Source organism: Aulostomus chinensis, chromosome 7 (genome assembly GCF_037954235.1).
Source record: "Aulostomus chinensis isolate RoL2024-O1b breed Wild chromosome 7, RoL_Achi_v1.0, whole genome shotgun sequence".
Taxonomy (NCBI): Eukaryota; Metazoa; Chordata; class Actinopteri; order Syngnathiformes; family Aulostomidae; genus Aulostomus; species Aulostomus chinensis.
This window is the reverse complement of record NC_141326.1, coordinates 17987501-18012552: the sequence shown is the minus strand read 5'-3', so window position 1 is coordinate 18012552 and position 25052 is coordinate 17987501. Positions and strand designations below refer to the sequence as shown.

General features: G+C 40.3%; 2 protein-coding genes and 1 long non-coding RNA gene across 6 annotated transcripts in view; 1 reads left to right on the top strand and 2 right to left on the bottom strand.

Moving 5' to 3' along the window:
• Positions 1–41: 41 nt before the first annotated feature.
• Positions 42–5453, bottom strand: cers3b (ceramide synthase 3b). Of its 3 annotated transcripts, none has more exons than XM_086208925.1 (13): positions 5102–5453; positions 4985–5024; positions 4665–4710; positions 3960–4136; positions 3669–3786; positions 2842–2960; positions 2707–2764; positions 2359–2409; positions 2191–2283; positions 1779–1907; positions 556–662; positions 309–462; positions 42–186 (listed from the first exon to the last, which is right to left on the bottom strand). In XM_086208925.1, the coding sequence occupies exons 4-13, from the start codon at positions 4130–4132 to the stop codon at positions 67–69; spliced, it is 1122 nt and encodes a 373-aa protein (XP_086065051.1). In that variant the 5' UTR covers positions 4133–4136; positions 4665–4710; positions 4985–5024; positions 5102–5453; the 3' UTR covers positions 42–66. The 3 variants fall into 3 exon arrangements, with proteins under 3 accessions (XP_086065051.1, XP_086065052.1, XP_086065053.1); XM_086208926.1 differs by having other exon boundaries at positions 5258–5453; XM_086208927.1 differs by having other exon boundaries at positions 3960–4133; positions 5258–5453.
• Positions 1974–4529, top strand: LOC147258845 (uncharacterized). Its single transcript, XR_015117076.1, has 4 exons — positions 1974–2253; positions 3760–3846; positions 4061–4182; positions 4363–4529. It is a non-coding gene; the product is annotated as an uncharacterized LOC147258845 (long non-coding RNA).
• Positions 5454–6027: 574 nt separating the features above from the next.
• Positions 6028–25052, bottom strand: part of ano2a (anoctamin 2a) — a 19744-nt gene continuing 719 nt past the window's right edge. The window contains exons 1-27 of one of the 2 annotated variants that reach the window (XM_086208924.1): positions 22854–25052; positions 21163–21332; positions 20745–21059; positions 19269–19364; positions 18898–19070; positions 18387–18441; positions 18235–18286; positions 18057–18112; positions 17847–17894; positions 17507–17571; positions 16948–17082; positions 16298–16458; positions 15841–15923; positions 14989–15063; positions 14841–14897; positions 14240–14314; positions 13275–13476; positions 11973–12084; positions 11830–11887; positions 11650–11750; positions 11396–11559; positions 11148–11300; positions 10842–10894; positions 9665–9831; positions 9334–9439; positions 7610–8183; positions 6028–7161 (exon numbers count right to left, since the gene is read on the bottom strand). The exon at positions 22854–25052 is cut by the window's right edge and continues 508 nt beyond it. In XM_086208924.1, coding sequence (XP_086065050.1) covers positions 6494–7161; positions 7610–8183; positions 9334–9439; positions 9665–9831; positions 10842–10894; positions 11148–11300; positions 11396–11559; positions 11650–11750; positions 11830–11887; positions 11973–12084; positions 13275–13476; positions 14240–14314; positions 14841–14897; positions 14989–15063; positions 15841–15923; positions 16298–16458; positions 16948–17082; positions 17507–17571; positions 17847–17894; positions 18057–18112; positions 18235–18286; positions 18387–18441; positions 18898–19070; positions 19269–19364; positions 20745–21059; positions 21163–21309 — 3951 coding nt within the window. In that variant the 5' untranslated portion in view covers positions 21310–21332; positions 22854–25052 and the 3' untranslated portion in view covers positions 6028–6493. The remainder of the gene's footprint in view (positions 7162–7609; positions 8184–9333; positions 9440–9664; positions 9832–10841; positions 10895–11147; positions 11301–11395; positions 11560–11649; positions 11751–11829; positions 11888–11972; positions 12085–13274; positions 13477–14239; positions 14315–14840; positions 14898–14988; positions 15064–15840; positions 15924–16297; positions 16459–16947; positions 17083–17506; positions 17572–17846; positions 17895–18056; positions 18113–18234; positions 18287–18386; positions 18442–18897; positions 19071–19268; positions 19365–20744; positions 21060–21162; positions 21333–22853) is intronic. The other variant, XM_086208923.1, reaches the window with a different exon arrangement.

The following is a 25052-nucleotide window of genomic DNA, read 5'->3' as shown; positions in this document are numbered from 1 at the left end:
AGTTCCTTGTTTATGTACAAATACATTCCAACAACTGCTATCAGTATTCTTCCCCGTCAGTGTGTATCAGTGACCACTGGGTCGGCCCCGGGCTGCAAAGCCATTCATGTGCTTCAGTTTGTGGTTTCTTTCTGCCGGTGAGACACTGTCATCCTCCTCTTCATCACTCCTGTCATCCCCTTCCAACTGCGGAATAAAGAAAAATCACAGAGAGGATAGACAAAAAAAATGAAGCAAATAAAATCATAAAGATGTGACCTCTTGAATTTTCCTATGTTATCTTCCTCCAAGAAAATGCTTGTACACACCTTGCTGAAGATGCTCTTATAGAACATTCGTGATATGAGAACAGCCCAGTAGAGGTGGAGAGTCTGCAGGACTATCAACATGACGTTGAAGAAATAGTAGCCGAAGAAGGGAGAGAACGTCTCTAACGGATACACCCACGTACAGTGGATCAGCCTGTGGACAACACACAAGCAAGACATGATTAAAAAACATGCCAAGATCCTGCATCATGCTGCTTCCTCTCATTCCTCTCATTCAAACTCTTACCAGAGAGGAAAAATCACAAGTCTGGTCACCATAAAGAGAAGTGTAAACACCACAAACATGCCATTAGCAGTCTGATGCCATTTGGCGTAGTTGAATACCTTTGCACCCTGCGAGATAAAAGAAGTGAGATGAGATGCCTCAGAGTCAATTCTTGATTAACACACTGTCATTAAGTCAGAGCTGGTGTAACTTCATTGATATTTATTGGAACGAAAACAACAGTAACATTCTTTTTTATACAAAGCTTATACCATTAACAACTGCACAATCAAGGTTATCATTTTAATGCAACAGAAAATAGCATCGTGGCAACATTGCCAAACCCCCCCCCCCCCCCAAAAACCTATCTAGCTAGTCCCTGCAACATTTTAGGATGTTTTAAGGATTTTGTTCAGTGTTTTATAATCAAACTCTCTAAAATCTAGTTCCTCATTAATGTTCCTAAATCATCCTCCCAACGTTGCAGCTCTTGCAGCAACGTTCCTACAAAGGTACATGAGTCACCACTCTGGTCATTTCCAGATAAAAAAAAATGGGTCAAAATGTTGGCGGAATTTTTACCACTGAACAAGGATGGAGTGAGACCAGCTGGCGCATTCAGTTAAATGTAGCACAGAATCCGCAGTATTATAGTTTGTTAGGTCTAATGAAAGTGTTTGTGGATCACTGAGTATACGGCTGGATACAGCAGATGTGAATTATACCCGATGATGCAATTGAGAGGGTTTCGTTAGATGTTTTTTTTGACATTTTGGCTGCTGTCAGCCATCAATCGTTCATTAGCCTCGAGCTAATTGTATGTGGCTAACAGTCACTAAATTCTGGAGTCGAAAAGAAGGGATACAGGAGGAAGGAAACATCTTCATGAGTTCAAGACACCTAATTATGACAACTTGAAAGGCAAACTACACTTTTTTGAGGGATGTGTCAGTTTCAGCAGCTATTGTCAATCATTGTGAAAAATTCCGATTTACAAGATATTGCATAAAATCCATATCAGCCTGACACTTAAATTAATCAGAGCAACATTTTCGACCTGGAAAGCCAATTAATAATTCATGACGATTCCAGATCACAAATTTCCTGACATTCTTTTGGGTGGCCAGCTTATTCAGAGCAATATCAGGATGCTATCTCCCTGTTATCTGCAACTATGGCACCATCTCAACTGTTTTCACAAACAAATTATGATACACAGGAGGTGGCATTGCAGCTGCGCTCACCTCCAGCAGAATGTCAGCAGAGTCATGAACAGCCATCACAAGAGTTCCAATTCGGATGTAGTTAGAAATCCAGGAGAAACTCAGAAGTGTCAGAGTGGCGAAGTGATGAATCACCTGCTCTTTGAAGTCCTGCGCACACACATAACATATATGAGCATACGCACATATAGAAGAATGCATGTATGTATGTACAAATCAAACATATTACATCCTCTTTCTTGAAAAGAAAAACTTGCGTTTTGCCTTGAATTTATGTAAATTTAGTTTTATTGCTTTCTCATTACTCATCAGTTACATTTCGTTGCGTTATCATGGCGTCTTTGCAACTATTCTGTTGTGACACAAGTAATAACAATGTAAGGGTGGAGGAAACACTTTCTTTCTGTAAATTCCCTCCCATCCCCTCACTCACCTTTCGTTTAACATCAAATGTGAGACTGAGGAGCAGCGAAAAGTAGAAGCCCATTTCCAAAAGGTAATACCAGTACTGTGATGGCAGCATTGACTATGCAGACAAATAACACACACGTTAATGCATTCTGTTTTGTTTACACACTATTGCATACAACACAACACTTACCTGTTTAGGGAAGCCTGCCCAAACCTCCCTCAGATTATAAAGCCAAGGTTTCTAAGGCCAACAAAGAAAAATCAAGGGCGAGAGCGTTAGGGGGTTGGTTGAAGAACAGTGGCCTGAGTAAATGTAGGCCAATGAGCTCATGCATGCTTGTCAATCTTAAGAGTGTGAGAAAAACCCTGAAGCACATGAGATAAGAAGAGAGACAAGATTTTCACATGCACTGCAGTCTTACATCCAAACATAGAAAAGAGAAGGAAAAGTATCCCACAAAACAAACAATTTGTGCCAGGTGCTGGTGGGGTGTCTCAAAAAAGCACGTTTTTTAAAAAAAATGTCAGAAATACTTACATCATGCAAGGCGAGGACTCCGCCAAAAAAAGCAAAAAAGTAGAACGCACATCTCCAACTGTTGGCAGACGAGAATAATGATGTCACATGAACAAATAAGCACCAGTGGATTCAACAGTGTTCAAACACACACACCTGGCCTCACAGAATCGCTTACGAAGCCCTGGACGCTCCTGGTTCCTCCTCCTCCTGAACCACACTTGAACTCTCCATTCTGGCCAACTGGTCTTCTTACACAAAGATGTCACATCAGCCTGAGACACAAATGATCCAAATGTTACACTGATTCCAGCCCTGGGTGCACAGTGGAGGCCTCCCCAGGGATGCTGATAGAGAACGGTACTTACAGGGCTCTTATGAGAACATTTGGATCGACAAAAATGAAACACACATAGTTTATTGATGCAAAAGGCCCAAATTAATTCAGTGTTTCATTTTGTTTAAATTTTGCAACAGTGAACACACTGATTATTTAATACAAATCCTATAATCATCGAAGACTTCTTGTTTATGATCACTTGACAGTGCTGCATTCATGTTAAATGTACAGACTTTTCAAAATATACATGTACATCCCCTCAAACAGTCACATAGTGACATAGTGAAAGTGTTTTTGGGGAACCTTATACCTCTGACAAAGTTCTTCAAATGTAAGAATGGTGCCCTCAAACTAAAGGTCAGAAACCATCCCAGTTCCTTTTCCAGCCCATAATTTAAATCCCTCCGGTTTGAATTGTTCATTTCCCCGCATAGGAGTGAATTGTGACACAGTTATTGTTTCGTCAACATCATTATGTGCTGCATACTATACTGATATTGTGTTCTTTACAAAAGGATTTTTAGTCTGCCTTTTCAATGATTTGATATCTGAGGAATACAAGTACTGCTTTATGGACAAAAAAAAAAATCCTTGTATATGTTCACATACTTGACCAATAAAGCTGATTTATGATTTGACATACCTGTGAGGGAATGCGTGCTTGGTTGCAGAAGTAGTTTTCTAAGATGAGGTTATGTTCTACTGTGCGACGTAACTTGTCCTTAATTCCACAGACATTAGCAAGCGGTGAGGCCACATACCTGCAGCAGCAAACATGCAAAAAGAGAAAGAACCACATCATCTATAAACACTTTGTTATTGTAAGTACTGGCAAATTATGCAGCAAATTCCAACCTTGTTTGTTCCAAATATCATCAGAACACAGCTTATGCAACCTAATCCTCATTCTGTGAAATCTGAGGGTTGCACTCACCTCTCAAACACGTATCTGACCAAGAGTAAGCAGAGGGCGCAGGGCACAACAGCGTAAAGCTGTGAGGCTTTAGCATACACACAATTTTCGTTGTCCTCCAGGTCTGACCAGGAGATGTTTGCGGGGAACCACAGACGATCCCACCACAGCCACTCAGTGACTGTCTGCAACATGCTGCTGGGAAATGAGAAATACACCCATAAAAAAACATTACAAATTAGAAGTAAGTCAAAGCAGCATGTTAATTTTCTAACACTGGCCATGAAGAAAAGTCAATGTGACCAGTACTGGATTACAATCTGGTGTAATTGCATCAGTAGCCTACACGTGGAGCACATTTACAGTGATTTTGTCTTGTATATATTTATATTCCATAAATTCCTTGTAATCTCATTTATTACAGGACGTGAGTAATTTGGAGATGAAGAAAAACAGTAGATATCAAAGTGCAAAATGATAACAAAGAAGGGAGAGGAGCAATTCACATTGGTAAAGATTACAAAGAAGTAAAGTCCTTCCTCTCGTGGACTATGCCCATAAATGCAGATAAAAACATGTCAGAAACTTCAATCAAATCTGCCACTAGTTGACATCTATAATCATAAACACCCAGTTTTGCTCACTGACATTATTTAAATGGTTGTGAATTCTATTGTGAAAGCTGAATGATAGTAAGTCAGCATTGAGGGAAACAAGCATACATACCTGCAGGCTGTGTTGTCTTGACAAGTTCCAACAGAGGAGAGGGAAGCTAAAGAAGAGGGTGGATGAGTTCCATACAGTGAGGCATATAGATGGTGTGTGTGTGTGTGTGTGTGTGTGTGTGTGTGTGTGTGTGTGTGCGCGTGTGTGCATGCGCATGACAAGGTCCATTGAAAGTAATTGAAATATTGTGTTCACTTCAGCTTATGATATCTCTAAAGGCTTTGATTTAATGTGAGGAAATGTCTAAATAATGACACCATCTGAAGAAAAAGTCTCACACACACACACACACACACACACACACATACACACACACTCACCTTTAGTATGCAGTTGTGGGTTGTATAGTTTCCCAGGAACCTGTGTGTGTAAAGTCAGCCTGTTACTTTTACATGTATACACACCTGATAATCCAGTAACAACCTGTAAGTTCTCACTTTAGCTTTTGTGGAGCCGCTCTTCAAAGACTCAGTAACAAAGAAGGCAAATATTTACTCATGTGCTAATGCTTTTCCGGATCTGAACGATGTACCTCGTTGTGTGTGAGTCAACAGGCTCCCGTGATTCCAGCATACATATGAGAACTCACTCACCTGAGATACAGCCCTCCCACTTTAATCACGCAAGTCCTTTAGGTGAGGTTAGCTCAGCGTTGGAAAGTCTTCAGCACCCTTGAAGTATTCTGCATTTTCATATGGTGAGCAGCTGCAGCACTCATCAGAAGAGAGAACTGTTTGCGTACCCTCACCTGCAGGAATTCCCTTGGAATGCTGGGAAGCCCCCACAAAGGCCCCATTCACTGGTGAGGCAGAGGAGGAGGAGCTAATGCAGGTCATGGATAGATGGAGAAAAAAGAAGTTTCACACAAGAGAGGGGGAAAACATGACTTTGCATACTGAGCTGTCAAGGTAAAGAACAAATATAATAGAAATTTCAAACAAAAAAAATGTATCACAATTAACTGCCTTTAAACTAAAAATGAATGCGTACTTGCAAGTTCTGTGCAGTTTGCAGGACCATAAGCAGCAGAACTGATCATATTTTTCCACTATTAAACCATAAAGCAGCACATTACTTCACCTCTGTACTGTGGCATTCCATTGAATTTGTTGTTTCACCACACACCAGGAGGGGGCAACAGAGACAACACAATAGTCCTGCTCGGTGACATCATCTTCCTTTCAGGATTTAGCATTAGTGACTCCACTTGTCATAAATAGAAGTCTGCCTGGAGAGAGATGATACTTGTCATCTATAATGTGGTTAATTAAACTGGAGAATGTAACACAATGCATGATTAAACTCCAACCTATGGCTTCAAAACTTCACAAAAAAGGAAACAAGATGTCAAAAATATGTCTCTTTTATTGGAATTTTACATATTTTATATATCAAAACTGCTAGAAACAAACAGTAGACCTACAAGCATAACAGTTGGTTCTAGCTGTGATGAATATTGTTGTCATTTTCCTCTGTATTACAGAGGAGCAGTGGCTATTGAGCTGTGGCAGTGGGCAAAAAACAGACCCCCCCCCCCCCAAAAAAAGTTTCTGCGGTGAATGGTGGGACGGTTTCAGAGGATTACAATGTCTTTCTCTGAATTGTCCAGCACTTCCTTGTAAGGATCAGTTCTATAACCCACCGGGGGGTACAAACAAAATTAAGAGGATAACGAAGGTCCGTTGATCTGGATGGTCTCTGCTCAGACCCAGGTGTTATGGCAGGACAGACGGAGAGGTGAGACTCCAGGCACAAACAGGAGAAGATAATCTGGATCACCTCCCCCTCCCTCTTCCGCCCTCTGTCCCATTCCCTTCCTCCACCTCCCCTCATACTGGCGTGTTACGCTTCAGTTCACTGGGGGAAGGGGGGATGCGGTCCCCCAGCTTTGTAAAACTGGTGGAATGGCTTGGCTTGGTGGAGTGCTCCTCTGGGCCGGGAGCTCTTTGTCGCGTAGGAAGGGTGGAGCACCGGGCTTTGCCCCTGGAGCGTGGCTGTTGTGGTGGAGGGCCTTTCAGCGTAAATAGTTCAATGGGGTCTTTGGGCTGTGTTTTGGCTGATGGGGACTCTGTGAGATGTGGAGATGAAGGTGACACTGGTGTATGTGGGGGAGAGAAGGGGTTGGATGAGGCTGATAATGAAGTGCCAAGGGGAACCAGCGGGGTAAGTGTAGCCGACTGCTGGAACCTTGTGAGGCTGGTGGAGTGGCTGGGTCGTGGCAGGCTGTAACAAGCCTCAGCTCCACGGTGGCGGGAAGGCAGAGTGGAGCAGCGGACCTTTGCTGTTGCACCTGGATCTCTGGGAGGAGGAGCGAGTAGTGCAAAGAGTTTATTGTCAGTGTCTGATGTTGACATTTCTGCCCTGGAGTCCCTAAGATTCTGGGATGAGCCTCTTTTACACAGTGGGTCTTGAAGTGATGGAGGCTCTTGGGGTTTCTGGTATTCCTGTTTGGAGTCAGAGCGGGGCAGCTCTGCTGTGCTTGATGATGGTTCTTCATCTATTTAAAAGTAAATGCAACAATGGAAAACAATTACTTGAGGGACAAGATGTAACAATGATAAATATGCACTTTTGGACTGGAGGAACCCTTTCATAGTTCCTGTCACAACTGAATCCCATCTAATCCCCTTTTAATTCAAGAAGCGCCGTTTCGAGGAACCTTTCTAGCTCCCACCTTAGGGTGGGTATTTTATCAGCTCAATAGGAACAACAAGTAATGTAAATGTTTGTTGATCAGACAAAGACAAACCAACACAGCATCATTGGGCTAGTCGGTGTGAATACAAACAGAAAAAAGGCCCCCGAGGGAGGGTAGTTGTTGAGGCTGGTGGCTTGATCTCTTAACTTTTTTCCTGTAACTGCTTGTTCCAAAAGCACCTAATGACAAAGAAAGTATTTCAGTTCTAGCACCAAAAGTACTACAAAATACAGTTGTCTTCACTCACCTAACAGCCCCAGCTGGTTCATGATGGAGTCCAGATCAACAGCACAACTCTCGCTCTCTTCTTTTTTCATTTCAAGCTCAACCTCTTCCTCCTCTCTTTGGGTTACTGTCTTGTTTTCTTCTTCCTCTTCATCTTTTTCAGCATCACCTTTTTCATCTGATTTATCTAACTCTTCCCTTTCTTCCTTTTCTCCCTCTGTCACCTCATTTTCTCCTTCATACCCTCGTTCTTCACCTCCATTTTCTTCGACATCTTCAAATGACTTTTCAACCTCTGGGTCACTCTCGTTGCTTCTTGTAGGTTCATCGGGACTGAACTCAACCCCCACTTCTTCCTCTTCCTCCACCCTCAGCGTCTCAGGCTCTTCCACTAGTTCCTCCACCACAATGTCTATGTTGGTGGAGAAGCAGGGGATGGAGGGTTTTGAAGCGCGAGGTTTGGCCTGCGCTTCCTGGTCTTGATTTAGCAGAAACTCCATCAGCATCATGTTCTCTTTCTTTAACTGTTCTCGCAGTGAGCGCGGTACGTCTGGAATCATCCAGGCAACCAACATGCTGAGGAACATGGCCAGGTTCTGAAAGACAAAACAGAGAATGCTGGGACAACTGCTTACATTGAAAAACAGTCAGTTTTCACCAATCAGGGATTCACTCTCTTCAAAGCTTCAGGTTCCATAACTGAAAGTGAATAACACGTTCCACACAGTGAGGTGTACAGATTTTAACCCTGTGAATCCAGGTATCAGCAGATCATCGGTGTATCGGATTAAAGGGATAGATTGGACTTATTGAAGTGGGGTTGTGTGAGGTAGTCGTCCATCGTACAGGGCTTACCTTCAGTAGATATGGGTCAGCGTGTCTTCTGTACACAGAGCTGAGATACTACAGATGACTACCTCATTACCAGCCCACTTCAGTCCCTTTTATGTGCCAGAATTTAAGACTGCCAGCAGATCATTTTGGGTATGCAAAACAGAGAGAGACACCCGTGCGTGTGTATCAGTGAAGAAAGGTGATCAATGAGTTGAGCGAGACTCTTACAGTTTGGGAGAGTATGTCTGTAATTCAGGTTTATTCGTATGACCATCAATCTGTGGCACGCACACTGGATTGTCTTGATTGACTGAATTGTAGGCCATGAAGCAAGTCAATGCTTTTTATGGGACTGCCCGAGATAACCCAGTCTTTGTCAACATTAAGAGATCAGACTGAATCAACTTTGGACTTTTATTCTATTGTTTTTTTTTTAGTTTAGGGCAGAATTGTGGCCTCTGTATTACTGTGTTTTCCCTAGTTTGCCATCAATGATATCATAGAGAAACCCTGTCTGAGTTACTTCTTTATTCATTTCGAGAGGTTTGTCTCTTAGTGCCATGTTTCATTTACTTCCTCCCTGTGTCCAGGTCTTCTCGCCCAGTCAGCTCCTTGCTCACCCTACCAAATTTGTCTTTGGTTGTCACAACACTGTACTATAGTCATGCAAAATTGTTACCAAAGGAGACACACCAGAAACTACATGCTCCTCATACTATGTATTCAGGTTGAATAAAAAAGAAATGCACAAACTCAATAAATGCACTTTTAACTTTTAATTTCTTGTTTTAATTTCCTAATCTGGCCAGTATGCTCCTGAAATTAGCACATGGGTCCATTGTTCACATAAATGTAGCACAGTTGCATCTGCAGACTAGCAATAGAAACACATTTGCAAAGATGTTTCCTTACCTGAAAGAATATGACAAATGCCAGTTTTGCAGCCAGGACAGACCAGTACTGTTTGGAGAAGCTGTAGGGATCTGCTGCCCATGGTGGGTCTCTGTAGTCTTTATACCTGGTTAAACACAGTCTAAGTTGCTTCCTCATAGTTTTGACAACAAACCTAATCTTCTTGGCAGATTTGCCTCAGTAAATAATCTAAACCTTTCTATAAATGTCACATATCACAGTTTCTGGAAACTTCAGACAACGTACGGGTTTAGGCTAACTAAGATTTAATCTGCCTGGCTCAAGGATTTAAAGAATACAGAAAGGTCAAGGGTAAGAGAGTCACTCTGACCTGCACATGGTCTCTCCGGTTGTGGGTGCAGTGCCAGGTGGGAAGTTGGTGACGTTGAAGTAGGACAGTGAGTGCTCTGTGTAGCCATTCATGGTGCCGTTAGCACTGTATATGTACTGGTAAACCATCCGTGGAACAAACTCTGACGTGAAGGAGATGACGAATGCCTGAAAGCACAAGATGGAAACACTGTATCATTGCTGAGGCGTCACATGGTTATCAGCAATATTACACTACCATTGAGACAGATAATTCAAAATTAATAATATCAAATGTCAATATCACTTGAAAGATTTGTTGATTTATCAAATATAGCTGTAATACTGAGAACCAGAATTAGATTTATATTCCTCATTTACATATTTAGAACAATCGCATGTAAGGACTGATTTACCATCGAATGTATTTCAGTGTCACCTAAACTAATCCTGTATTTACTGTTTTTATTTTAGGAGGTCTGTGTTTTTTATTTGGCCACACATTATTGCGTTAATAATAAATCATTAATATACAAATATCTTTCATTCTATATTTTTAATTGCACAAAATAGGTGGTTGATGATGGATGGATGGATAGATGGACAGAGGACAGATGGATGTAATATTGCTAGACACAAGATGTCTCCTACTTCTCAACAAAATTCATTTTCTGTATTTGTGGACTGGAAGCTTTCGGATCATTTTTTCTTATACTGTTCCAGGAATGGCTTCCAAGATATTCACTCATAGACCTGATGCTTGAAATCTGATTTTCAGCAAGGGCAGAGAATATCTATACTCAAATGTCTCCTACTGTGACTTGCTCAGGTGGATGGTTATTAGCGAGTGCTGCATGCCCCCCACCCCCCGTGCTTGTCTGTCTACTGTTCAATAAAGATGTCTATGCCAAGAAAAAAATAAAAAAAAACCCAATCAGTCTCCTACTGTCAGACTCATCACATACATCTTTCTACACAGTGAAGATCAAGCATTTAACTGTGGGTACAACAAGAACAACAAAAGGGGGACTTCAACTAAGATTGCAGACATAGACACTGTCCACATTATATCTGTGAGCCAGTCTCTATCACAGGTCAAAGGTTAATAGTATAATAGCTTAGCACACACACACACACACGCACACGCACACGCACACGCACACGCACACGCACACACACACACACACACACACACTTACATTGGTAATGACTGAGAACTTGCTGATTCCACAGAGAATGTTGTACCAAATTCCTGGAGACAACATGTCCATGAAGTGAGACAAGTAAGAGTGTCCATCCACGTGTGCATGTGTGTTTGTGTGTGTATGCATGTATGAGTGTATGAGTGTAGGTGAAAGAAGGACAGACATGGAAACAGAGACATAAAAGGAGGGGCAGAGTGGAGCAAAGGAAAAGGAAGAAAGTGGTTAAAAGTTTCTGGATAGTTCAGTTCACATTCACACACAGAAGAACAGTGAGGGCATGTTGTCCTGTGTTATTCATACCTATGTCTTTACACCTCACAGCATCAGGCCGCCGAATCTCTGTGACAAATTTTGAAGCATCGAGGCGAATCTCAATGACGTTGTTGAGAAGAGCGAACGCGGGTGCCAGAGGGAAGGAGGCCACAAACAGAGACACGAAGCCATACTGGATTACTATGAATACAAACACATTTATAAAGAAAGAGTTAAATAGGCTATTACAGTCGTGAGAGAATGAAAAGGTTAGCCAGACACTGAAAGACACTCACTCATTTCCATATACTCTGGGCTTACACCTTCAAAAGGTTCCAGAGCAAAATCTTTGTCAAATTGTTGCTTCGGTCTCTTCTCTTCTGTGTTATTCTCCACATCCTCTGCTTGTCTTTGCATTCCTTTTTGTTCCTGTATTGTTCTGTACATCTTTTTTAACTTACTGGAAGAAAAAATTCAAAACAAAGGCCTAAGGGCAAAAAAAGCACACAGCTTTTCAGAAATGTAGAGGCAAAAGAGAAACCAAACATACGGAACAAGAACCTCGAACACGTTGTTTTGAATGAGCTGTTTTCCAAGCATGATCATGCTGAGCTGGATGCACAGCTCGATGAGGCAGCCTGGAGGAGCACACTGGAGTACAAAACACACATTTACACACACGCACCTCTATGCACAAACATACACACTACCAGATAATGAGCATAGTCACCTCCTCCATGCGATAGTCTCCAAAGACATACACATAATCGCCAGGTCGCCCGGCAAACCTGTAAGACCAAGTCACAATGTAAGAAATAAAAATGACTTATGGTAGGAGGTGAGTGAAAGGACAAAAAGACAAAAGACACACACCTGCCCTTGAAGAAGGCCACGTAGAAAATAGGCGCAAAGGCGTTCATGGATTTGAGAAAGAAAGACTTGAAGATCAGCTTCTCTTCAAATTCTTTCTTTGTCTTTGGGAGTTCTGTTTGGTGATAGTAATAAACACACCATCAACACACACTCATAATGTGAGCTGCTTAACTTGAGTACTATTAACACCCTGAAACTAAAGGGCAATCAGGGAGTGCAGGTCAGGATTCATGTGAAAGAATAAAATTTTTTCCTACATTTGATGTTTAGAAAGTGTCTCATCACAAGACAATATTATATTGGTTCTTCGGACAACAATGCAATATTTGCTGGTTGATTTTTTTACAAAGTTTGCCATGACATAAATAAATGGCAGATCGTAATATATTCCAAAACCCTTAAAGCAGAAATAATGACACGTATACCGCACAATCCATTCAGTTTACTTAACTGCACAATTGACATTAGATATGATTTCTGTTTGATATGATTGAGGTGCCTGTGATCAATCTGCTGCATTTATATCAAATCACAAAAAGCAAACAAAATATCATTTAAAAGGCATATTCTAAAACTGGCAACATACATCCATGTTTTGACATTGCATGAATGCATTTGGATGGTTGATAAATCGATGCATCTGTGTGGACAGCTGGATTGTCCCACCCACCTCGTCAATAATGAGTCAATCCGTCATTCCCAACCTACAAAACTACATGTTCACCTCTGATTGCCAAATTAGTTTATTTCTACTCATTTATTAATTTCTATCAATTAATTTATGCTTTATTTATGGTCAGGAGTGGATGTGACTGAGCGCTCTCCATGGTGCTGATACTGCTGCTGCAGATCAGGACCTCACACTTCTCTCAGTCTTCAACACTGAACTGTGACAAAAAACATAACTAACGACAAAAACACTGTCATCTTTATGACTTACTTACCAGACGGAATTTACAAGAGAAAGTGAATTATTAGTGACAACATTTGAGTTCGTCTGTGCAACAGTTTCTCGTAAATCTGCAAACTTCAGTAGGTATAAAGAAATTAATATTGAATCTTTTGATCTTTTCATTACATTTGTTTCAATCATTTATGTTTAAGTGTATGAGGAGTGTTGCGATGTTAAATATCTCAAGCTTCACCTTAAACACTGCTACTGTCACCAGTTTTTACATTTGTTCGGGACAAAGTCCCTCATCTTCACTAATTCACGCTTTACTTTGAAACACAAATTGCTTTGAATCAATGTTGCTAAACGTGTTGCCATCAGAGAACAGCACATTTAAAGTGCAGCGTTACCCAGCTCAGTCAGCCACACGGCTATTGCTCCATAGACCTCTTCCAGCACCAGAACCACCAGCATGTTGAGGACGATGCCTGTGGTGGTGACGGTCATCCTCACGCTGGCCTTGGCTTCAGGATCGGGGTTCATGGACCACACACTTAACATGCAGATGCGATAGACCGCCACCCCAAACACTGCCGAGAAGGTTACGAAGATCTGACGACATACAATCACATGCACATAATGTGAAGATGTAAAAAACTGGTGATGAGGTTAATTTGTTCAATGGTGTACAGCTGTGATTTGACGTTATCTATTTCTAATATTTGATGTGAGTTAATATGTTTGTCAGGATTGTGTACTATGCTTATGATCATTATCTATCCATCTGGTAATCATTTTCATTTAACTTTTGCGATTATTTCAATTACAACCTTGACTGTGATAATGAATCTTTCATTTACTAATATGGGGTTTCCATTTGCAGATTGCAATATTCTAGAGCGCAAGGTGGCAGATGCCATCATCATGCCGTTGTTTTTTCCAAATCTCCAAACTTCAGTGAACATTTATTTAATGTTATTGTTTGCATTTACATTTTTTTTAGGCATACTGTAGATCTGTCCCAATCATGTCTATCAGTATGATGAATTTATTTTTTCAAGAACCCATTAGATTAAAGAAAGATGCTTTTCACAGTCTGTCTTCTGAGTTTCACCACAGCTGCTTGTGTGATAGGCAACTAAGGATTTGATTGCAAGGTGGAATCGTTGTGTTTTTACTGCGCATGTAACTCCCCCTCACATCTGTCTTCGATCTTGATGGAAAACATGAGGTCAAAGAAGGATGGTTAGGAGAGGACACAGGATGTGGTCCTCATAAAACAATATTCTGATGTATTGTGTAATGTGAAAGAGGGAGTGAAAATAGGAGGAGCAACAGGTGAATACTAGAAAGTGTAAGAGTATCAGTGTAGTACCAGAAATAATAAGGTGGACACATTGATGAGGTAACCTGACAGGTGATCCTCAATGTCCAGGGAGTCTGGCTCTCGCTGAAAAGATAAACATTCATTTAGTAGGCTACTAACAGACACATTGCTTTCGTCTATGTGGTGTGCGTTAATGCTGAGCACACATCCTGCACACACGCAGACACACACATTATTACTGTCTGGCAGGTGTATGTTTGCCATCTGAAAGGACAGAAATCTCCTCCCCTTTGTCCCCTCCCTCCTCCTTTCTCTCTCTGCATCAGTAATCTGGGCTAATCTCAGGCAGGTAAGCAGCTTTGGACTGAACCATCTACAGGAGGTGAAGGGTTTTTTTCTCTTTATGCACGAATATAAACTCATACAAATAGAGTTAGTCAGTAATAATCTAATTTAAACATGACAGAGGAAGACAGGCAACAATATTTGTTTGATTAGCAACGTTTAGAGTCCGTGTGCAGCATCGCCGTGGAAGCGAGATCCATGTTCGTATAATCTACAAATTTAAATCACCTTAATGTGACAACCCTGTCCGATCCCCAGCCACTGTCTATGTATTGCCCTCCAAAACAGAGCCATGCGTTGATACCTGTGAGGCCAGCATGTGGTCTGTTTCTCCGTCGACGCCATCACCACTTTGATTCAACTGCAACACAAGCAAATACAGGCAGAATGACGAGCTGTACATTTACTCTTACAAGGAGATTTTCTCTTAAACACACAGTCAGATACAAAACCTTCTTCTTGGACTGTGCTTTTAATTTCTCTTTCTTCTCATGTAGAGCCTCTTCATATTCAGGCCTCAGCTCTTCCTGGAACAAGCAGAGGTTGAAACACAAGGGAAATGAATCACACACTGAACAAGACAACACCTTGGGACTACTTTTGATTTAGAAATTCAGAGTTTGGTTTAACAACAAAATGATTTTAGATTTACAAATTTATCCCTCAAGCCTGTGATATTTTTGTTGGTTGTGTGTTATATCTTGTATATTTGCATCGATTTAAGTAAGTTTTCCCCTACAAAACATAGAATGACATCATTCCTGGGTAAATATTCACCAACAAATATGAATATTATTACAAGCAGAACATTTTTGACATCTAAATTGTATTGCTGCTGTTTCACAGTTTCATTGAAATGTCAGAAAATGCTTCTGTCATTCAAAGGAAAATTGATTCACTTTCATGGTTAATGGTCGTAGAAACATACTAACCTGCACTCGCTCCTTCAGGCAGCAGAGACAGTTAAAGAGAGTTTGACAGAAGAGACATTAGGTCAGGGGTGTTTGTGTTGTGATCCTGCTGCTGCTTCACCTTGTGCAACAACTTCACTGCTTTAAGAACAGAGCAATCCCATTACAGCCCCCTTACAGGGTAAAGAGTCATGTTCATGCATGTGTACATGGGAGTGTTTGGGTTTATGTCAACTGATCTCTGGCGTCATGGTTGACCTGGGCTACGAGGTTAACACTTTGACCCTGACTGACTTAACCACCAGGAGGTATGAAAAATGAAAGTGAAAAGACAACTCGTTGTGTCCTTAAGATATGTGAATAGCATTTTTTTTTTTTATATATATAATGTACCTCCTCATCCTCCAGGCTGGTCAGGTCCCAGGTATGTTTCAAACACATCTGTCGCCTCTTCCAGTGCTCAAGGAAACAGGCAGCTTCAAGAAGGAACACAAGCAGAAAATGTTAAAAAGATGAAAATCCCTCTGACTGACCTTCACGTGTGACCATCATGTTTAAGCAGAAGAAGAAATGAAACGTTTGTTGCTGTGCTTACTACTGTGAAAGCACCGTTCAATACGGGCTAAATAAATTAAAAATTCATTAAGTCATGTGTTTAGTCAATAAATAGACTACAAGGCAAACATTTTTAATAGAACTGATGACCTAACTAGCACGAACTAGAAAAAACATTGATGGCTATGCAGTTGTTTCGAAGTATCAAAGATTATATAATAGATTATATTAAATTTTCTAAGAGCTGATAAATTATAATCTCCTCCTTGGAACATTACCAGGAAAGTAAAGTTACCCCATAGAGACATGAAAATGGCAAAGAGGACAGTGGCCCCATTGTCGAACAGGTACGATGCTCGAGCCAGCGAACACACTGAGCTCAGCCGCCAGTAGTCGCACACGCCGTCACACAGTGGACACATGGTGAAGTTCAGGTTGTCATCACACGTCTCCTCACTGAGATACACATGAAACACAACACACAAAGAGAGCAATACAATCATGAAACTGCTGACCTTCCACAGATATTTTTTTTAATCAGTAAATCTGTTGTGCAACGATGTGAAAACTTTATTTAGACCTAATTTACATTATTTTGCCTCTATTGTATGACATTAATAGGAAAGTAAATTAAATAACATATTCATCACACCAAAAGTGTTTTACTCAGGACTTACTTTGTTACTCTCTCCAAACTGAACAATTCAAGTTGATGATTTACTTAAGCAGCAAACCACAAGTTACTGTTTGTGACCATTAAAAATTAAGGATGTATTCTTCCTCAAAATTAGATGAGATTGATAGACAAAAAAAACCAAAACTTTCTGATTAGAACTGATGATATATCAGTACCTGCAATGGCCCCAGAATTCTGGTATCACTTGGGCTCAAGTAATAATACAACATTGCATATTTTTAAAAGTAATAGATGTTGTATCTACCCACCTTGGCACATTGGTATCCACAGTAAATATGCCGTAGAGGAAGACAATAATGCCCAGTACAGATGGAGGGATGAGGAGCTGAGTATAAACACCCAGCCAGGCAAAGTAGAATCCAATCTGCTCTCCAAAGTACTTCCTGTCAACAGAGAAATAATGCCTCAACACATCGACTGATTAATAAGCTCTGAAGAAGTGACTTATTCTTTGGGAAATTTTCTTAAATCCAGAAAGACGATTTAGTTACTATAACGACCTTTCCCCATTTTGGACGACCTCAAGTTTTCAACAAGATCTAAGGACATTTAAATTTGATGAGCCTATGTTTGGTCACCAGACATTTACAGTGCTCACCTGGGTCTAAATTTTGAATCACCTGTCTATCTATAGTCAGGTCTGGGTCCCTTTAGTTTGCTGGATTATTGCAAGTCTTAATTCAGTTGATAGCAACTGATACTCCCTGTGTTACTCCTAGGACTCCCAGTGTGTATTAATGTTTCTCTGTTCTCTTCTGCATTGTTGATTTCTAGTGATTCTTGTAAGGCACTGCACTAAATACTAACCTGATCAGGTCCACGGGCTGGAACTTGTGCATGACTCCATAGTTAGCCCACTCTTCATGGAGGAGCTGAAGGACACCCAAACACATGATGCAAGAGCAGAACACCAGTTAGAAACAGTTTAATCTTTGAGATACAAAACATCAGAGGCATGACTATGTAATGTTTTCAGACCATGACTATTAACTAGTGTTTGCGTTGGCTAATTTCAAATTGGAGGGCTCTGGACTTCTGGCTCAACTGGGATGAAAAGATCTATTTTAAGACTAGAGCAAAGTCTCTGTGACCAACTGGGCTGATGATCAAGCTTTTCATTGTTTTCTGTTCCTGCCATAAAGCTTACCTGTCTGTCGTTTCGCTGATCTTTCCGTCCTCTCCTTGTAAACGACCCCTAAAAAAAGCAACCACTCCTGAACATAAACTAAATTGGCTTACATTCATAATACTCCAAAAATCATGTGTATATTAATCTAATAAACTTTAATGCAAACTTTAACACAATGAATGTTAGTGTGCTGTCAACAAGGAAGCATACAGATGGTGTTATACTCACATCATGCAGAGGAAAAGCAGAGACATAGACACCCCGAGCCAATAATGACTTGATGCCTTTTGACACAAACAAGAAATGTCACATCCATGGTCAGTTTTGTTGTTGAGAAATAAATGGATATCAGACAATCGAAAAATAAACAAACACGCAAGAAACCACAGCAGAAGTCTGTCCTCACCAGTAGTTTGGCAAGTTTGTCTACAGGTAGTGCGTGAAATAATCTCAGCGACCTGAGCAAGAAGAAAAAAATTATAGACATGGTTCTGTACTTGTCTGCCAAAAATATCTAAAACACATGCAAGATATTTTGTAATCTGCTTCCAAACTTACAATCCTGCTGCGTGTGGCGTTGTCAAAAAGAGTTTCGGTTGACTTGATGTCATATCTGCAGGAATAGAGGAGGACGTAGAGCTTTAATTGTGGACTCGATCACCCGATGTATGGATAAATGAGGACCAAGAAAACTGCCAACTCAAACTTTAATTCAAAGAGATTTGTTCTAGGTCAGGATTTTCCTCTAAATAGTTAGAGTAACTTGCTTAGCACACAGTTTGTGAATCCCTGTTTCAGTGATGTAAACACCAAAGTATCAATCAGGTGACAGCCCCACCCTACAATGATAAGGTAAACATGATTCAAAGCACACAGCCTGAGGGTGATCTGATAAGGGGCTATTCTTTAAATCACTAACCATGACTGAACACAAGAAGTAAGCTGGAGATGAGTGGGTTTGTTTGTTGATACTGCGTTTTTCCAACTGTACTCGTGTGTGTGTGTGTGTGTGTGTGTGTGTGTGTGCGTGCATGCGAGTGTGTGAGAGAACGAGAGAGAGAGTACTCACAGATGCTGCTTGTCTCTGATAAAAGGGTGTTTGAGGGTTTTGTAATGGGTGTGTGTCTGTGAGTCTCTTTGGACGTCAAAATCCTGGACGTCCGGCTGAAACGGCGTGTTGACTTTGGTGACAAAGGAATCCCATAGGCCTGCTATGCCCAACCGTTTCCGCAATTCACACTTCTGTTCGGTGGAAACATACACACATCAAATCTGTTCAACAACTCTGCTCACACATATAAATGAGATAGAAGTGCAGCTTCCTACCAAAAGCCTTAGGAATCCTAAAGCACTGTTTGTGATGGGGAAACAAACTATTCCGCAAATAGAAAAAAATCAAATCTAGAATATCAATAAGCAGGATAGAGGAGGGCTACTGACCTTTTTTACAGGAACTTTGATCTTTTGAAGTTCTGCTTCTCGACTGAGTATTGGCCATGGGATGTGCAGCCTAATAAAACCTATGCCGTTTGATCTCTGTGCACAGACAACACAGTGAACATAAATATTTCTGTGGAATGTAAACATAAAAACATGATGTGCGTGCATTTTGTTTTTCATCATATTTAGCACCATATACATGTTAAATTATCTTTGGTTCAACTGCGAATCCCTCTTTTCAGTTGTCTTTGTCTTACTAATTGCTGCAGCTACTTGTCCTGAGGCAGCCAGATGAGCTTCCTCTAAACCTGTAAGTATGCTACTTTGTCTTGTAATGAGGCTATTTTGTAGAAAATCCCATTATTTCAAGCTGAGAACCTTCCAATCCAAATAGTACAATAAATAAGTGCAGATAGTGATTAACTGTTTGGATAAAAGCCCAAAAGACAGCATAATGTAGCCAATTAGCAATGCCAATTATATGAAAAGTGCATGCTATTAGCAAGTTTTTGGACCACTACAATCTAATCCTGCAATTACAGCTATGCCCTCAGCACAAAGAGGATATAACAGTTCAGATTGCACCAACTCCATCTCAAATGCTGAGTGTTTTCCACTCATGACATTAAAATCCATTTTAATCTGTGAAGATGTATCAAACCCAGCTCCATCTTCCCTCAAAAGGAGTATTGAATACTTAATAATTATTATGTTTCATCATTAAAAATGATAATGCTGCGGAGGTAAACCCGTATGAGGAAGATTATTTCAACAGTTTAGGCGCAAACTCTGATTCCTTACTACATAACAGTACAGTAAATACTGACATGAATCCTTCACTGATGCATCTCCTTAAAATTATACTCCATTACAGACACTACTCTGTGACCACTAAGCACACCTGTCAACAAATGAAACCCAAAGTCAAACCCATAAATTGCCCTTTGTGTGCATTAAAGAGCACACACACTTCTAAGTAGTGGATCACTCTCTAATAAGGCCCTATAATCTGGCATTTGGCTTCACACACTCATGGTCAGCCGTTGTAATCCTCAGCCAAAACAGCAGCTGATTTAACATGCATGTGTCTCATAACTAAATGCACACAGAATAATCAAATACAGAGACACTCACCCATGCATATATGTTTATATATATAAAAAGGTTAAAAAGCACGATAGAACCACACATTGACACACAGTGCATGATGAAAGATACTTCCCATTGGTATACCCCAGTTAGTTTATCCTATCCTGTCCTATGATGTGCCACTAATAGTAAGTTCTCTCTTTGCAAGCACGTCCTGCAGCTGCAAGCGACAGGCTGAGTCTTATTCTTAACCTGTTTGGCAGCCATTCAAACACAGGATTTGTCACATCACTTAAGGATGACACTCACCCTATACAGTCTACAGGAGTCTGAAAAAAAAAATCAGAAAAAACTCATAAAGGAAGCACTGTAAAAACGGATATGCACCTCTTTATCACGTTCTATCTGTAGTCCGGCTTCCAGTAGTCCAGCTTCAAATTCCTCCCTCATTAATGCCTTTTCCTCTTCAGACAGCTTTGACTCTTCCACGTCTCCTGCCGGTGCACCTGCATCCCCAGACTCTGGCTCTGATTCCCATCGGCCTGGCAGCAATATCGGTATACTACCATTGGATGCAATGGATGAAAGGGAAAGGCGTCCTTTGGATGCTCGCCTTTTTTTGTATTTGTAGCAAAGGACATAGTCCACTTTCCTCTTGCCATCTGTGAAAAAAAGCCCAGGGCCTAAATCTATGCCAGACTCCTGCAAACAAATAAATGACACAAAATGAGGCCGCGCAGGAGAAAAAACAACTATTACAATTCAAAAAATAGATTAGAATGCGAGTATTTAGAAGACACCATACCGGAAGAGGAGACTCATCAATATCAGGGGGGTTGATTGGGCCTCCATTGGCGGCATCAAGCCCAAGCCCCGAGAGCGAATGGGCCAATGAAACAAGCTTTGCAGAGTGAATGGACGACGACTCACTCATTGCTGTGGTGACGGACATATGTTCTTTTGCGTTTCATCCCTCTGTCAGCACATGAAAGGAAAAGGAGTTCAGTATCACCATGTCAGGGAGACACTGAGACTGGTTCCTATTCGTTTGGATTGTCAGTAATGAAAGCAATGACGGTCAACCAATTGTTCTTATATCCGCTTTTAATGTCTGTATCTGACATCAGCTTGAAATTATCCAATAATCTATGAGAAACTGCAGAAAAAATACAGTTTTATTTTAGTGAAAGCACATTAATTCCAATTGTATGACAATCTATAATAACATATGTAATTACTTAATCATGACAAAGAAAAAAACAATCTAGGTTATTTTCAACCCAGCGTGAGAAAAAGCAGGATTCCACCACCAAGGTGAGAACTAGGCTAAAGTAAAGAAACATTATATTCATCTTTAAATTAAAATTGCCAACTGGTTCGCTCAAACAATTTCCCCTGATTTCATCGGTATTCTTACATTTTGAAAATCTTAAAAGTCTTGTGGCAGTTATTTATGTCCAGCCAGAAATATGTGTTGCAGATTGCTTTAGGTGGATTTTCTGTTCTAATGTCATATGAATGGCTTAGGTCTAAAACACCTTGTAAACCTCTCAGCTTGGCTTGACCATGGGGGAGTTCCAGGGTTAAAACTAAAACTGCCGAGGCTGCTTTTAGCCACCAAGTTGACCAACTTTTAAACAACATTCCAGATCCAGATTCCAAAATGTACATAACACAAAAAGACTGTGAAATTCTTACGTGATGTTTTTTTTTCATGGCTTGTTTATGTTTTTTCAGGTTTTCAGTTTCCTCTGAGGCGATTATGATTTACTTTTATCTAATTCTATATGTATGCCTTTGTGTTGCTGGATAAGGTGCTGTACAGATACATTTATGTTGGCACGCCTTCAATAAAATAACAGCATCGGCCTAATGGTTGTTTTAAAGTGACAAATAAAGATCTAAGTCAAAGTTAAGCTGTCTCGTCTCTTTTTTGCCCAATTGAAGCTGTAGGCTTGGATTAAGCTCACACTCCATGTGGTACAGTTTACAATCTGTTGAGGTAATTTGGTCACTGGGCTCATTCATTCTACGTTGAGAATGATGAGTGTCCCTGAAGAGCACAGATTCTGGACATCTTTATGTTTGGGGGAAGAGTGCAGAAATACATTAAAAGTATGGCCAATCCCCTTTTCAGTACATGGAAACAGGTTATACTTGAATGCAAAATGTCAGGCTGATGTTTTTGAAGGCATATTTATCAAATGATGAAGAAAAAGAAAATATCTGTCTTTTCAAGTCAGTTTGAGATCTGTACCATCTAAAGTGAACAAGAAGTACGAGGTTAACCCAAATAAAAAAAAGGAAATAATTTAACTTTCCTGATCTCTTCTGGTAGGTCATACAACAACTGAGAGGCCGAAACTGAAAAAGTCTGGCCAACTTTGGTTTTAAGATCCTACAAGGAAGGATCAGTAGAGGATCCCAGAATGTTTTAAAGCTCCTAGGGGATGAGGAGGTCTCTGTATGGACACATTGAAGCAACACCTTTCATACCTTATAAGATGAAGTTAGTGATGTTAGATGGCAGGAGACGAAGACAGCGACTCATCTGTAACTGTAACAAATTTGCCCTTTTTTTTTAACAGCAGCACTAGAATAAAATAGCAAGGGTCCAAGAATGAATCCCTGTGGAATTAACTCCATATTTAAGCTGTCGTGAATGAGACTCCTGAAAGATAAAGACAGAGCTGATAGAAACATGACAACTTGAGGTGCCCAACCAATTTCAGAAACACTAAATCAAAATTCTTAGACGCAAACAAATCCGACTGGAGTTACACTGAGTGTTGACCACAATCAGAGGTTTTGGTGCTACGATTGCCTACCTAAAACTTGAGTCAAAATTTTAAGAGATATGACCGTTTGTAAAATAAATAACCTGCATGAATCTATTTAAAGCCTTTGTAATATTTGCGAGTTTTGTGATTTGTCCTCAATTATTAAAGCTGTAGTACATCATTTTTGAATATAAATGAATGTCTATGAAGTTCACCCCCTCACCAAATGAATTTGAACAATGCTCATTAAGATCACTTCCGTGCAAAATTCTTGATGTGAATTTTAATTTCTTGACAACATTTTTGCAAGAATTCTGTTCACACTCAGCCCTCTGATAACTTAAATATGGATACACCCACCTTTTCCAACTTGCACACTCACTGTTATTTGTCATCTATTATTTCTGATTTTATTGCACTTATATTGCTGTGCCCTTTTAACCATTGTTTGTGCACTGGGAGGTGACCTTGAGTGCCCTGAAAATGCCTTAAATCAAATGTATTATTGTTGTTATGAATAAATGAGTCTTAGACTTTCCAAAATGGATCACAGTTCAATGGTGAGATGAATCATTTAACTGATAAAAAAAAAAGTGAAAACAGGCTCCAGAGGAGCTATAGCTTTTAGAATATTTAGGTTTGATGTTGGTTTTTGTGAGGAGTTTGTATCGTAAAATAATTAACAACAAGGTCATTCAAGGGTGATTTGTTGAATAAATCCACCAGATGTTGACTGGGTATTACAGAAAGGGGTTTCTGTGAGGCAGTGGGTAGGAATGATACTGAATATGTGCTGCACACAAGAGGTCCTAATACGAGCGTGGACAGACATGCAAATACAGTAACTGTAAACAATGCACTCACAAACAGGAAAGAGGTTTTCAACAGTCAATCCCCTTACACATATGCACACACACACAAACCCTACCACGATAATCCTGTGTTAGCAAACACAGAGCTGAGAAAGAAATAGAGAATATAACTATTAGGGTCAACAGGTCAAAATAATCATGTAAAGCATACATTCATGTTGGAAAACAATTTTTTGTGTTTTTTTTTGTGTCTTATCTCTTTAATCAATTTGCCTTTGGTCGGATTTATTTTAGGACCCATTAGAGGGTCTAAATCCGGGTGTTAGAAGACCGCAGAGGCCTGAGGTTCTTAGTTTACTTTGCTGTTTGCCACATGTTCCATGTGTGGTGCATGAGTCATTTTAGCTTATTAGTGGCTTGCATGGTTCGTAGTGGTTTCTCATACGCGTCAACAGCTCCTGCAACAACACCAGTGAAAGACCACAATGCCTGAACTTCCACCCTGTACTCCAGGACCAATGTAAACAAACACCACAACCAAAACCAATTCCCATTCAAAAAAACCATCAAGAATTTTTTTTTACATTGTTAAATCTTAAAAACAGTTTTGAAATTCACAATATATTCATTGTAAACATGCACTGAAAATGGGATATTATTACCATTAATCACTGAAAATCAGCAAGTAATTTAGACAATTAATCATTTGACAGCCCGAATAAAAATTAATTTGAAGAATTAATAACATGTGCAAATAACTTAATGATTTCTAAAACTGAAAAATAGTTTGTCAGGATATGTGACAGATCTTCAAAAAGGAGTGCCTTTGCATGAGCGTGACTCATTCATTTTCATTCATATTGCTTCGGTTTTATCCAACAAGACGGGGGAAAAATTACAAGTAGGCCACTTTTATTTATCACTAGGCTTTAATTCAATACAACAACTGTTTTCCTACCGACTGTAAGCACAATAGGAGGGCGCGTCAGAGTCTTCGTCTCAGCGCGGAGCTTAGAGGTCTGTAAGCTTGCTGACGGAAGGGTCAACTGCACCCTCACATTAGCGGAACAGAGGGGGGTCAATCTAATACGGTCTCTCCAGGA

Excerpts from the sequence above, each read along its gene's own strand:
- cers3b (XM_086208925.1), bottom strand. The coding sequence starts at position 4,132 with ATGTTGCAGACAGTCACTGAGTGGCTGTGGTGGGATCGTCTGTGGTTC. Across the intron at positions 3,787-3,959 it reads GTCAGATACGTGTTTGAGAG|GTATGTGGCCTCACCGCTTG; the intron begins GTGAGTGCAACC and ends TTGCTGCTGCAG. Across the intron at positions 2,410-2,706 it reads GAGTCCTCGCCTTGCATGAT|AAACCTTGGCTTTATAATCT; the intron begins GTAAGTATTTCT and ends TGTTGGCCTTAG.